This window comes from Australozyma saopauloensis, chromosome 4 (assembly GCF_035610405.1).
Source record: "Australozyma saopauloensis chromosome 4, complete sequence".
In the NCBI taxonomy this organism is placed as follows: domain Eukaryota; kingdom Fungi; phylum Ascomycota; class Pichiomycetes; order Serinales; family Metschnikowiaceae; genus Australozyma; species Australozyma saopauloensis.
In genome coordinates, this window is record NC_086134.1 from 639,746 (window position 1) to 653,900 (window position 14,155).

General features: G+C 46.2%; 7 protein-coding genes across 7 annotated transcripts; 4 read left to right on the forward strand and 3 right to left on the reverse strand.

Annotated features, from left to right (window-relative positions):
• Positions 1-451: 451 nt before the first annotated feature.
• PUMCH_003320 (uncharacterized protein) lies at positions 452-2,530 on the forward strand (the record flags this gene model as incomplete). Its single annotated transcript, XM_063022290.1, has 1 exon — positions 452-2,530. The coding sequence occupies one exon, from the start codon at positions 452-454 to the stop codon at positions 2,528-2,530; it is 2,079 nt and encodes a 692-aa protein (XP_062878360.1).
• Positions 2,531-2,817: 287 nt separating this feature from the next.
• On the forward strand, positions 2,818-5,253 carry PUMCH_003321 (uncharacterized protein; the record flags this gene model as incomplete). The annotated part of the gene is made up of 1 exon (XM_063022291.1): positions 2,818-5,253. One exon carries the CDS (start codon positions 2,818-2,820, stop codon positions 5,251-5,253), a length of 2,436 nt encoding a protein of 811 aa, XP_062878361.1.
• Positions 5,254-5,456: 203 nt separating this feature from the next.
• Positions 5,457-5,639, reverse strand: PUMCH_003322 (uncharacterized protein; the record flags this gene model as incomplete). The annotated part of the gene is made up of 1 exon (XM_063022292.1): positions 5,457-5,639. One exon carries the CDS (start codon positions 5,637-5,639, stop codon positions 5,457-5,459), a length of 183 nt encoding a protein of 60 aa, XP_062878362.1.
• A 466-nt stretch (positions 5,640-6,105) lies between these two features.
• PUMCH_003323 (uncharacterized protein) lies at positions 6,106-9,255 on the reverse strand (the record flags this gene model as incomplete). Its single annotated transcript, XM_063022293.1, has 1 exon — positions 6,106-9,255. One exon carries the CDS (start codon positions 9,253-9,255, stop codon positions 6,106-6,108), a length of 3,150 nt encoding a protein of 1,049 aa, XP_062878363.1.
• A 488-nt stretch (positions 9,256-9,743) lies between these two features.
• PUMCH_003324 (uncharacterized protein) lies at positions 9,744-10,925 on the reverse strand (the record flags this gene model as incomplete). The annotated part of the gene is made up of 1 exon (XM_063022294.1): positions 9,744-10,925. The coding sequence occupies one exon, from the start codon at positions 10,923-10,925 to the stop codon at positions 9,744-9,746; it is 1,182 nt and encodes a 393-aa protein (XP_062878364.1).
• Positions 10,926-11,786: 861 nt separating this feature from the next.
• On the forward strand, positions 11,787-12,653 carry PUMCH_003325 (uncharacterized protein; the record flags this gene model as incomplete). The annotated part of the gene is made up of 1 exon (XM_063022295.1): positions 11,787-12,653. One exon carries the CDS (start codon positions 11,787-11,789, stop codon positions 12,651-12,653), a length of 867 nt encoding a protein of 288 aa, XP_062878365.1.
• Positions 12,654-13,344: 691 nt separating this feature from the next.
• Positions 13,345-13,962, forward strand: PUMCH_003326 (uncharacterized protein; the record flags this gene model as incomplete). The annotated part of the gene is made up of 1 exon (XM_063022296.1): positions 13,345-13,962. The coding sequence occupies one exon, from the start codon at positions 13,345-13,347 to the stop codon at positions 13,960-13,962; it is 618 nt and encodes a 205-aa protein (XP_062878366.1).
• Positions 13,963-14,155: the final 193 nt, after the last annotated feature.

The window sequence follows — 14,155 nt, forward strand, 5'->3', positions numbered from 1 at the left end:
ACCAACGCTTCGTCCAAACATCCAATTAAATCACCGCTTAAAATGCTTGACCAGGACAAGTATATTACAAATCGCCGTATTTTCCGCGCCCTCAGAGTGCCATGGATCAGCGCCTTCCAAGGGCCTGGCTCCATCGGCATTTCCCCAGATCCTGTCGCAGGAAGTGATTTCTGCAGGTCCAGAAAGAACGATGTTCCGAAAGAGACCCCATTTGAGTCTCAATAGCAACAAATTCTTCAACAAAAACAATTTTTTCTCAAACCATTCATCGCGGAGTTTTCTTCCAGCTACTCTAGAAATTTTTCCAACTGTTCAAACCCTCCGAATGCCATCCCCTGTTTCTCACACTATCCGGGTCGCTAATACTTATCTGCCATACTGACTATGTGAACGGCCCCTCCACACTTGTACCAAATACTTCCACCACTACTACTTTTCTTCCTCGCCAATCATGTCGTCCACCTTTCTCGCCGACTCGGAGGCTCCAATTGTCTTCCTTTCAGCCAAGAAACACTTCGACCAATTGCCTACCAACAATGCCAAAGTTTATGCCCACCACTTGTCTAGAGCCGCCCATTGGGGAACCAGAGCGGTATTGCGTTCTGTTTCTCCCGAAAGTGAGCCAATCTACGATCTTATAATTGGGGTCCATCGCGCGTTTGCTTCGCCAAAAACACCCGAGGAGTATGTTCTCAAGGTCAACGAGGGTGCCGCGGAATCTGTGAACGAGCAAGCTGTCACTCAGTACTTGGAGTATGCCTCGCAGTTTCTTGCCAATTTGGGTAACTACAAGTCGTTCGGTGACAAGAAATTCATCCCAACGTTGCCCGCCGATGCGTTCTCGTCAATTGTTGCTGCCACTGGTAAGGACCCCTTGAAGGACTTGTACGCGGCGATCTCGGGTCCATTATACTCCACGGAGCCGGGCCTTTTGGGCTGGCCAGAAAGCGGCCATTTGTCCAACTACTATCCTCATTCCGAGAAGACCATCACTAAGGAGGAGGTCGAGGCTGTCAACTCGTTCTTGGCCTCCAAGGGTATCATGCCTGAGAACACCAGAGTTACCAAAGATTCTGACGAGAAGTTTATTGTCCATGTTGCAAGCGCCAAGACCACTAACGAAACAGGTTATTATCCCGATGAGATCCTTAAATTGGCCAACGGGGCTATCATCGTCTTCAGATTTGGAGACCATTCCAAGGAGTTTGCGGAGATCGTCAAGCACATGGAAGCAGCTAAGAAAGTTGCCGCCAATGACACTCAATCTGAGATGATTGAATTCTACAGAGAATCGTTTGACACTGGGTCTATGAACGCCCACAAAAAATCCCAAATCATGTGGGTCAAGGATATTGGTCCTCAGGTCGAATCAAACATCGGTTTCATTGAGACATACAGAGATCCCTCGGGTGTCCGTGGTGAGTGGGAAGGTTTGGTTGCAATGGTCAACCAGGAACGTACCGCCAACTTTGCCACCTTGGTCAATAATGCATCGTCCCTCATTCCTCATTTGCCTTGGGACCTGTTCTATGAGAAGGACAAGTTTGTTCCTCCTGATTTCACCTCTCTTGAGGTCCTCACATTCGCTGGTTCTGGTTGCCCAGCTGGTATCAACATCCCTAACTATGATGATGTCAGATTGAATGTCGGGTTCAAGAATGTTTCTTTGGGCAATGTGTTGAATGCGGAACCAAAAAAGCCAAAGAAGGAGGAGAAGATATCATTCATCAACTCGTCGTTGCAAGATAAGTACCGTAAATGGAGAGGTGAGGCATTTGAGGTTCAAGTTGGCTTGCACGAATTGCTCGGACACGGAACCGGAAAATTGTTGCAAGAGACCTCTCCCGGTGAGTTTAATTTCGATAAAGACGCTCATCCAGAAATTAAGACATATTATGGACCAGGAGAGACTTGGGGATCTCTCTTTGGTGCTGTCGCTGGTTCCTTTGAGGAGTGTAGAGCCGAATTGGTCGCCTTGTTCCTCATTTTGTCTAAGCCCAAGGAAGTTCTTCCAATCTTTGATATCAAGGAGGAAGACTTCGAGGATGTGAAGCTCATTTCGACTGTTTTGATGGCCAGAGCTGGTATTGTCGGTTTGGAATTCTGGGACCCATCGTCAAAGAAATGGGGTCAACCACACATGCAAGCCAGGTTTGGTATTTTCAAGAGCCTTTATCGCGCTGGCGTTGTAACTCTCAAACATACCGAGAGCGATTACGACGACTTGGAGCTCGAAGTCGATCCAACGAAGCTTGACAACGAAGCTGTCGAGGCCTTGAAGGACTTTTTGCACAACTTGCATGTGTACAAGACCACTGCTAATGTCAAAGAGGGTACTGCTTTCTTCAACGAGATGACCGAGGTAACTGAGGAGTTTGCAAAGTTCAGAGATGTGGTATTGAAGAAGAAGTTGCCCAGAAAGCAGCTCATCCAAGCCAACACTTTCTTGAACTGCGACGAGGTCGAGGTCCGTGAATATGAGGAGTCGGAGATTGGAATGATCCAGAGTTTTGCCGAGAGAGAAATCTAAATTGAGCTTTCGCTCATTAAGAACCGCTTCCTTGACTAGCGTAGAGAGCAGCCACATAACGATGACATGACAAAGCAATTTTTGTTCAAGCCTAGAATTTAATAAACATTGGCTCCTAAAGTCACTCCCTTTCTTAAATTTCAGCCTCAATTCACAATTCCGTGAAATGAGTGAATCATAGTACTAGTGCTTGTTCCTGCAGAAATACGATCAGATCCATTCCTACTACAACCTACAGCCCTACTAATTAACCGAAACACCACCGTTCTAACAAAATCGAGATACCGATGTTTCTCCGACCTTCGTTGCGACTTCCGGGGCCCTCCTTCCTAAGGGGCGCTCCTCGGCTATCGCTTGGAGTTCGTGCATTTACACTGGTCTTTCTGAACCCTGGAACAGCCACCCAGATCGCGCTGAAACCGGTGAAAAGTGACTTTTTTGGAAATTCTATAACCGCAACAGAAATTAATTTAAAAAGATGGAAGCTGCTTGCTCCTCTGCAGCAACACAGGGCCTGTCTCCTGGAAGTTCGTCTATACTCCACTGATTCCAAGTCCAGCCTGAAGGAAGAGCTTGCACAGGAGGAAAGCACCAAGGTGACGTTGACAGAAGAAGACTCTGTCAAGTCGCACTTGGAATTGTTGAGAAAAATCGAAGAAAAGGCGAAGCAGGATGAGAAGGATCCTCGTACGCCGTTTCGCAAAAGTGTCAAGACCATTGGCCGCATTATCAAGTTGGGCAGGCCCGATTTGCGGCTCTTTCTTTATGCCATGGGATTCATCTGCTGTGCTGTGTTGTTTCCTACGGTGATTGTGAAGTTCACTGGTGCAGGTATCGATGCGTTGAATGACAGGGACAGGGAGTCTGGCGAGATCATGATCTGGGGCTATGACATATGGACTCTTTCGTACATGATGGTGCCTTTTGCTGTGTTCAGCTCCGCTTGTTTCTGGGCTCGTCTCTATTTGTTGAAGTTGTTGGGTGAAAGATTGGCCGCCAGATTCAGGCAGAAAGTCATGAAGAAGTTGCTCAGACACGATGCAGCATTCTACGATGGCGAGAAGCACAAGGCGGGAGATTTGATCTCGCGTCTCTCTAGTGATGCCTACATCGTGTCCAGATCGATCACCAGTAATTTGCCTGACGGTCTCAAGAACACCCTTTTTGGTGTGGTGAGCTCTTATATGATGTACTCGATCTCGCCAACTTTGTTTGGTGTGATCGCTATCTTGTCTCCTCTTCTCATTAGTGGCTCGATTTATTTTGGAAGACAGCTTGAGGGCTTGTCTATCAAATTGCAAGATGCGGTTGCTGGCCTCACAAAAGTCACCGAAGAGACCCTCAATTCCATCAAATTGGTGAAAGCTTTTGGCTCGGAGGACAAGCAGCTTCACAAGTATTCGAATGAGCTCCGTAATGTGATCGGTGTGGCTAAGGCTGAAGCAATGGCGAACTCGAACTATCTGTTGAGTATCTACTCTTTGTTTAGTTCAGCATACACTGTGAGTCTATTCTTGGGATTCCACCTCATTCTTGGTGACAAATTGACCACTGGTGAACTTGTCTCTTTCACTATCTACGCAGACTACTTCAATATGGCTCTCTATGCACTTACCTCTGTCTACGTGGACCTCATGAAGGGAGTTGGAGCTGCAGCTAAATTGTTTAATCTCATTGATTATAAGGAGCAGGTCAATCCTGTTAAAGGTTTCAAAGCACCTCCTACTCTTGCCAATGATGTCGAGTTCAAGGATGTTGTCTTCAATTACCCTAGCAGGCCTTCTGACCTTGTGTTCAACAACTGTTCTTTTAAAATAAAGGGCGGTTCTAGCACTTGTTTTGTTGCCCCATCTGGTGCAGGAAAGTCTACTGTTGCTAGTCTTCTTCTTCGTTCTTACAACTTGAATGAGGGCCTGATCTACATTGGTGGAAGAAACATTGAAGAGTTCCAAGTTCGTGAGCTTCGTAGAAATATCATTGGAATTGTCCAGCAAGAGCCTGTTTTACTTTCTGGAACCATTTTGGAAAATATTGTCTATGGATTGACTGAAGAAGAAGTCGCAAAGGTGACTTTAGCAGATGTGATTGATGTAGCTAAGCAAGCCAACTGTCACGACTTCATCGATGCGTTCCCAGATAAGTACAAGACTGTTATTGGTACCGGTGGCGCTTCGTTGTCCGGTGGTCAAAAACAAAGAGTAGCGATTGCAAGAGCACTTATTAAAAAGCCCGCGGTCTTAATTCTTGACGAGGCAACGTCCGCCCTTGACCTGAAGCTGGAGGCCCTTATCAATGACACGTTGAAGAACTTGAACAAGAGCGGTGGTATGACGATTATTTCTATTGCGCACCGTCTCTCCACTATTTCCAAGTCGGAGAATGTCATTGTGTTGGACAAGAATGGAAAGGTTGCTGAAGAAGGCAAGTTCATCACCTTAATCAACGATCCAGACTCCGAGCTCTCCAAATTGCTCGATGAGCAGACATACCAGGGCCAAGAAGAACGCCTCAGTGAGGACGAGCTTCAGGAGCAAGAGAGAAGAGACAGAAGGGCCGAGGATCTCGAGGAAGCCGAGGCCAGAAAGCTCAAATTGGAAAAAATCCGCGAGATTCTCCAGGACATGCCTCTCGAGGTCCGTGCCGAGATCTTCCAACAGTTCACGAAAGAGGTGGAAGACGAAAACATCGAGGCCGCCACCAAGTCCTCCATTGAACACAAATGAGTTCTCCCGCATTGTATATAGACCTAGCCTAGCCATTCAGTATCGGCGCTACTTTAGAATTTAAGTTATTACTATTATCAGCTGCCCACAGTTCTACAAGGTAAATGGATCCGATCCTCTCCACTACTCGCCGCAGCCCACGGCAAACGGAGCCTACAAAAAAACCTCATGAAAGATGCATTGCTATTTGAATATCTCTATGTCTAGTTGCCCAAAGCCTTGGCCTCAGAAGCGACACCGTTCTCGTACTTGGCAACCTTGACCTCGGTGACGGATCTCTTCTCGGCGGCGACTCTGAATTCAGCCTTCAAGGCTTGTCTGGTGGCTTGAGCAGCAACGGCGAAGGCTCTGTTCAACGAGATACCTGCTTGTTTGTAGGAAGACATGATGATAGATGGTGGAGTTTAGGTGTTGAAAGTTGAGGTGAAGTGCGACCCCATTGGTGACTGGAATTACGCGCGGCGTAGGTCTGGGCACGGGGTCCACGCCGAATCGGAGCTGAGGTGAATTTGAAGAAAGCAGTGTAATTGAAGTTGTAGGAGTTAGTTTTGATGGTTTTTATATTTTTATAGGTTGTTTTGTTTCTTTGGATGGTCAGTCGCTTTGTATGAACTGATAGGATATAGACGGCCATTACAAGAGGTGTTCAAACAAAATGAATAGGTTTTGGATAATTTTTGAATCCCAATATAAATATATATTTGAATCATTTTTAGTTGCCAGCAATTTGTTTGCTTTGATTAGTGTGAATGGTCCCTACGTTTTGTTGATTTGAAAGCTTTAGGGTCTATGGCTTCAAAGCCTCTAAATTTAATATACACATGATACTCGTTTTAATCGTGGTCCAATATTCTAGTTGTTACCCCTCTTGGAGTTCAACCAATTGACAAAGTCAAAAAACATGTTGGCCTGGATCCGGTTGGTCGACTCACTGGCCCATGTAGTGAGAGTCTCTGAGTACACAGAAACAATGCTGCTCAACATCTCGGGATCGAGGATAAGTAGAGACTTCGAAACAATGATACAAGATTGGTTGCATGCTGCTCCGTGGGCCTGGGATGAAGAATATTTACCAGCCTGGAGCTGAAGCCATTTCAAGAGGTCCAAAAGACTGGCTTTGTATTCTTCAAATTCTTCCTCGGGATAGAAGCTCTTCACTTCCTCGACATTCACCCGGATTTTGCTGATTCTTGTCTTCAAAATCTTGTGGGCTTTAATTCCAATGTCCTTTTCTGTTGTCAAGTTCATCACGTTGACAAGGGGACGTATGAGATGGAGGTTGTAGACTGAATTGGGTTGAACTTTGCTGAATGTCTCAAGCAAATCGAGAACACGACTCTTGAACAAGACCATTTGCTCCTTGGCCAGCTCCTTGTCTGCATTCTTCTTTTTGGAGCTGTTTGCCGTAAGAGCGTCGCGTCTCTCCTTGAAAATTCTAGCAAGGTCCTCGTCGATGGCCATCATTTGCTCGTCGTCCATAGATTCAGATTCGTAGTCGTCGTCATCTTCGCCAAATGAATCGATTTCGTTGTACTTCACCTCACCGTTATGGCTGGCCGGTATACCCAATGCAGAAGCCAATTTTATGGTTGTTTCGTGCTCGACTTGCTCGACCAGCTTCGAAACATCTTCATTTTTCTCGGAATCGTCCTCGCTGTCGTCTTCTTCACTGTCACTGCTATCCTCGGAGTCTTCATCGTCTTTCTCCTCGTCTTCGTCTCCGTCGGCTTCTTCCTCATCATCAACAAAAATTTCCTCACCTTCAAATAATTGCTTTTGACCGGCTTCGTTCTCCTTGGCGTTGAGAACGTTGAACAAGAGCTTCAATGAAGATTCGGTGACTCTCAATTTACCAGTGGAGTCTTCAGCGCACAAGAATTTCTCCCAAACTATATTGCAAAGCTTCTTCAGCAATGCTGATTTTTTAGAAATGAACGAGAGAATGATTTCGGTCATAATTGCCGAGGTCTCAATGTCTTCGTCGGTGTTGGCAAAGGTCTCTAGGTAGCATGCCTTCAACTCCTCCAAAACGGTGACGGCCTCGCTCTCTCCCTGGTACAACTGTTGAAGCACCATGGAAATCAAAAGCTCGAAGCAGAAGTGTTCGTCCTTATGTTTTGGATCTTTTTTCATAGCCAGCTTGATCGTATGAAGAAGCTCCACACTGTCCTCTTTCACAGCTTGTAAGTCGTCCGATAATTCGAGAATCAAAGAGAATTCAGTTTCTTTCTCCTTTTTCTCAATCTGTTTCAAGCAAAAAAGTGCCCAGGAGTGGTCCTTTCTCTTTGAAGAAATAGAATCAGTCAACAAGGAAGTCAAGCGTTCGGAACAAAGCTTCAGAACACTCTCCGAAACCTCTCTTTGAGCGCTAGGCTTGAAAAATGCATGTTCAATCAAAAATTTGAACACATCCTCGAAAAGTTTAGTTGGAGGGTTTGAAAGTCTTTTCGTGCTTCTAGTAAGAACCAAAAGCTTGTCTAAGATCCATTTAAGCTCTCCATCTTTTGGAACCTTTGTAGAATCACTCTTAGAGTCAGACTTAGTTTGAGCTGATTCTGTGGCTGCAGCAGCTGCTGCTGCCTCAAACTTATTAATCAAAATTTCCTTGATATCATGCACCAACAGCTCCACTTGCTCCTCCGGAATCTGGTTTGGATCTTCAACAAATCCCAATACCCCAATTAGAGAATCAGAAGCTTTGGATTTAGTATTGTAATCGAAATTCCAAAGACCTCCATTCTTTTCGTCTAGAATACTGGAGAGGTAAGGAATCACTCTTCTTAAATCGTCTTGCGCTGTCAGAATTATGAGATTGAGTGTCTTGGTTGACAATTTGTTCAATTGTTTGTTATTCTGGGAAGCATGGTTCATAAGAGTACGCAAAAAGTTCTTGCCGAACAAGTCTGCACTTTGCGAGGGAGTGACTTTCGCAATGAACTTGTTGAAGAGTTCGAAGCCCCAGAACTTTCTTTCCAAGGAGGTTCTCTCGGCGAACAACGTTTCATCGACCACTACCTTCCAGAATTCGCCGAAGGGAATCTGTTCGGCTGTCTCCTGTTTTTTTGCCCGCTTTTTCAGACTCTGAGAAGACTTGCTTTTACGTTTTTTCAGGGAGCTTTCGGACTCAATATCACATTCTTCATCCTCACTCGAGGTGAAGTGTGCAAGAATGGTGTCCCACACAAATGGAATCTTTGGAGACCATGTTCCCTTCTGTTTGAGAGTTTTAACTTTAGCACCCTCTTCCGAGTCATTATCAACAGTCTCTACCACCTCGGCATCTTTTAGAACCTTTGCAAGAACAGCAGTGTTGCCTTTGCTTAATGGATCATAGTTTTTCCAATGCGAAGAAGACTTAACCTGGCTGGCGATTCTAACTCTAAGCGGCAGTGGGAGAACCAAGTGAACTGCGAGCCCCTCGGTTGTGAATGTAAGACCCTCGTCGCTGACTGATTGCAAGAACTGCAATGTGAGTTCGTCATTCAAGAATGGAGAAGAGAGGTAGGCAGAAAGAAATTGGCACAATGTGAACATTGCTGTCTCACGCAACCACGACTTTTCGGCCGAAAGGCGAACCAAATGGCGCACAAACTCTTTGATGTCGTCCTCCGAGGATGTCTTTGGATCGAGAAGAAGCATGGAGTTGAGCACAGCCTGAAAGCCAAACAAGCGACCAAACAAAAGCGCACGTGCCTCCTTCCCCTTCATGGAGCCAGAGACCTTGCTGTTCTCGACCATCTTTTGCAAAAACGAGGAGATAGTCAAGTCATAGTCCTCTTTAAGAATGAGAATACGAACAAGCTCGGTCAACGCAAGCGAAAATCCGAAGCGAGCGCTCTGACGCGAAGACGTCAAACCTTTAACAAGACGATTAAGAGCATAATCCCAGTCTTCTTTGGTGTCAGCGTCGGTGAGTGCTTTCAACAATCCTGTGGCTGCCTCGAGACGTTCAGATTCGACTTCCGAACTGAGTTTGTAGTAGAAATCTTTCGATACGGCCATGGTTCAGACTCCTTATATAGCTGAAATGAGTGTCGTTTTATAGAGCGTAGCCGCTGGTGTTTGTATTGGGAACTGCAGCGTTCGTGATTTTTCAGTATCAGTGATGAGATGAGACACTGCACGCATGTAGAGGTGGATGAAAGTTCAACAATGAGAGGGGAATTGGCAGGAAAGAAATTGACTATATTGCGAGAAATTAATGAGACTTGAGATGACGATTCAATTGCCTAAATTATTTTATATATACACAGCTGCTGCTTCCATTATTTATGTGTATATATCTGAACTGGGCGCTTAGGAGTACTACTACTAGGCTACGGATCGAACATTACTCAGAGGCAACAATGTTGAATTAGTGTGTTATATATACACAGCGGTTACCTAGCCTGAACCCCGTTAAAAAGTTGTGTAAACAGAAAAAAGTATGCATGTTGAAATGAATCCGCGGTGACGTACCGGTAGGTGTCTATAAGTAGCTCAACACTCGCTTAAGCGGTGTAGGTTTGCTTTGGGAATGGGTAGGATGGACCAACCAGCTGGATGGAGACAGAAGCAGCCCATTGACCAAGGTCGACAGACTGGGCGAGATCCTTACCCTCGACCAAACCGGCCATGAAACCAGCGGCGAAAGCATCACCAGCACCGTTGGTGTCGACGACCTTCTCTTGAGCCAACTCCTTGACGGCGTACTCGCTGACGTCAAAGGAGTCCTTCTCGGCGTGGTAGGTGACGGTGACGGTTGGCAAGGTACCCTGGGTGAACACAACGGTTCTTGGTCTTTGGGTGTTAACCTTTGGCAACTTGGCAACGTGCTTGGCAATCTCAACAACATCAGTGGTGTTCAAGCCGTGGGACTCGGCGTAGGCAGCAGCCTCGGACTCGTTGGCGACGATGTAGTCACAGTATGGCACAGAGGCATCCAATGGGTCCTTGAAGAATTGAGGAATGAATGGAGCAGAGAAGTTCAAGGCAAAAACCTTGTTGTTCTCAGCAGCGTGCTTACCCAAGAGCTGGATGGCCTCAGGGGACACAGTCAAGTGGAAACCACCAATGTAGAAGAACTTGGCGTTCTCAACGAAGGCCCAGTTCTCGGGCTTTTCCAAGTGCGAAGCCTTGAACTCGTTGGCAGCAGCCAAGTCGGTGACCAACGATCTGTGCTTACCGGTGATGAGAGCGGCACACTTACCGGTGGCAGTGTTCTCTTGAACCATGTATTGGGTCTTCAAGCCGTATTGAGCGTTGGCGGCAATCAACTTGTCAGCGTACACGTCCTTACCGACAGAACCGAAGTACACGACGCTGTCAGCAGGCAAGATGTATTGAGCACCTCTGGCGGTGTTTTGGGCAGCACCACCAGCGACAACAACGAGACTCTTTTCTTGGATAGCCTCCTCGAAGATAGGCAAGTGCTTTTCCTCGGCCAAGATGGCGTCGTCAGCCTTCAAGGCGTACTTGGCCAAGTATTCGGCGTTGGTGTCGAATTGCAAATCCAACAATGGGTTTCCGAGGCAGACTAATGGGTAGGACATGGTTTTGGAGAAAAGAGGTGGTTGAAAAATTAGTGAATGTATGGAAGAGGTAATAGACACATGTGATGTCGTATAGCGCGAGAAATGGGTGGAAATATTGGCAGAGGAAAAGGTGCGGTAGAGGCGGCGGGCTATTGGCATAGTGCTGGAAATATTTGTTCTGTATTTTTTTGAATATTCTCTCTTTTGGTTTCTGATGCTTGTTCGTTCAAGTTACCGAAAGCAATGTACTGAAGTAGATTACCAGTGGGCCTAAATTTGGATACTAGGAAATACTCACTTTTTTGGAGCACCAGATATTCTGCTGGAATTCTTTTTCTTAGAAGTTTTCTTCTTTTTCGGTCCTTTTCGAAATTTCGAAGACTACTTTTGTTGGGTCTAATTACCAATTGTGCGAGCACATCCACCACCCCACTGCAATTCACAAAACATTTTAACACCACGAGACCAAATAATTCTCATTTTTGTCAAATTCTCCTATCCAAAAAGAAATTGCAAATGTTCAAAAAATAATCCACCAAGTGGTTGTCGTTCCTGGACCCTTCCATAGCCCTTCAACAGCATACATGTGCCAGCCCCTATTGGAAGCGGCTGTCGGAAAAATACAACCCTTGTGCATTTCGAAGAACAAAATTTGTTTTCTATTTCCGCATTACGCCATTTCCCCATACTTCCGAAGCCGGCACCTTTTGGCGCATACCACGCGAGCCGTTCCCCAACTTAATCTCGGGATCACCTACAGTATATGCACTCGGCCGATACCAATCCAGTTTGGTCTAGTACTTATAGAAGAGCTAGTTACGGCGCGCAGACCAGCAAGAAAACAGTCGTTTGGAAAATTTTGCAACTGGCCACCTCGTGACCTCAGGATTTTTGTTTCTTTTCCTTTTCGCGTGTACTTCTCGTCATTTAGAACCTCATTCTTCTGACCCTAAGTCTTTGCAACAAACAACACGTCAAGCTCCTTCACAAACACAAGCCCCACAGAAAACATCTACAAACATGGCATTGAGCGATTGGTTCTCTATCGAAAATGACCCGCTAGCATGGGCACATCCGTCGCCAAAGTTAATAATGACACCCTTTGAAGCGCACTGGCATGAGATCGTTGCATCCACCATCTTTTACTTCTTCATCCAGGCGCTTTCGCCCGCTGTGTGTACGCGGATGGTCGGCAAGGCTTACACGGGCTTGGACAGAAAGACCAAGATCAATTTTGATATCCACATGGTCTCCATGGTCCAGTGTGTCGTGTCTGTGGTGCTGCTTGTGCTCGGATCCAACAACGCTGGGTTCAGGAACCGCCTGGTAGACCCTGAGGGCTCGATCCTTGGTTATTCTCCTTATCTTGGCTTCGTCGCTGCCATCACAATTGGATACTTTGTGTGGGACTTGTTCGTTTGCATTCGCTACTTCAAGCTCTTTGGCTTCAGTTTCTTGTTCCACGGAGCTGCAGCCTTGTACGTGTTTGTGTGCTCGCTTAGGCCTTACTGCTTGCCATGGGCTCCTGCTTTCTTGCTGTTCGAGTTGAGTACTCCCTTCGTGAATGTGAACTGGTTTGCTACCAGATTGCCTGCTGGAACCATCAGCGACACCGTTGTGATGATCAATGGCCTTCTCCTACTTGCCACTTTCTTTTTCGTGAGAATCATCTGGGGATTCTATGCTGCTGGTCTTGTGGCCTACGACATGTACCGGGTGTTCGACAAGGCTCCTATATTCTTGCCGCTCTCCATTCTCGCGTTGAACGTTTCGCTTGACTCCTTGAACGTTGTTTGGTTCTTGAAGATGTTCCGTATTGCCAAAAAGAAGCTCCAACAGAACAGCAAGACGCCAATTCCTGCGCTGAAAACCGCCAAGTTCGATTAATCTTAAACCGAGGTTTTCCGAAGATGCCCATCTGGCTATGTAACAGTAATTTAGACTTTTGAAAACAGTTTCTGATTGTAGAGGATGTAGGAGAGCACATCGATGCTTAAGGGTCACGCGAGATAATGGGTTGAGCTTGAATCGAACCAAATCCTTTACAGAAATACAAACCAAAAAAACAAAAACAAGAAGAATCCCACAATTTGATAAAGTGGCTTTCATCGGATCCTGATCTTCTTCGCTCTCACTAAACATCAATTACTCATGGTCCAGATAAACCACACACAAAAAAAGACCACTATGTTATCAGAAATATTTATCCTCAGAAAATCCTGAGATTTCTTACAACCTATCTATCCCAAATACAAATTCGCATCACGCAGCTCCCCCTTTTGTTTCACTATCACACCTCTCCCAAAGCGTGCACGCACCACTTCGCACTTGTATGTCAATCCAAACCACGACAACAAAACTTCCCTCCTACAACAACTGCTCCACCCATCTGTTCTACTGCTACCCCGCCACTGCCCGACCTTTCGCATCCACGCAGTCGCAAGTGATACTCTCCCTCGCAAAACTATATAAGCCAGCCTCTTGCCACATCAGCATCTAAGGCGCAATCTAGAGACAACTGTCACGCCCACATATAAATACAGCCCCATTTCCTGTCCCCCCTCACACACATCCAGCCATGAATAACGAATACGATTACTTGTTCAAGTTGTTGTTGATCGGAGACTCCGGTGTCGGAAAGTCCTGTTTGTTGTTGCGTTTTGCCGACAACACCTACACCCAAGACTACATCTCCACCATCGGAGTGGACTTCAAAATTAGAACCATCGAGCTCGACGGCAAGACCATCAAGTTGCAGATCTGGGACACTGCCGGCCAGGAGCGGTTCAGAACCATCACCTCTTCATACTACCGTGGTGCCCATGGTATCATTATTGTGTACGACGTCACCGACCAGGAGTCCTTTAACAACGTCAAGCAATGGTTACAGGAGATCGACCGTTACGCCACTGGCGGTGTCATGAAGTTGTTGGTCGGTAACAAGGCAGACTTGTCTGACAAGAAGGTGGTCGACTACACCGCCGCCAAGGAGTTCTGCGAGGCCATGGACATTCCATTCTTGGAGACTTCGGCCTTGTCGTCATCCAATGTCGAGCAAGCGTTCTACACAATGGCTAGACAGATCAAGGCACAAATGACCAGCAATGCCGGCGCCAACACTGCTGCCAACGCCAAGTCCAACGTTAACTTGAAGGGTCAATCTTTGACTAACGGCCTGGGCGGCTCTTGTTGTTAAGTTATTTTGCTTGCTCGTGTAGCCTGGAGGTCCAGGGTCTAATGAATTGTTTCCCTTTGGACCTAGGCCACTGTGCCAGCATCCAGCTCTAATTCTATATATGTTCGGTGTCAATTTATATCATAAACTCAGAGAATGTAGTCTCCGTTAGAAAGAAGTACTGAATATCGCAGAATCTAGTCGAATTTTACGT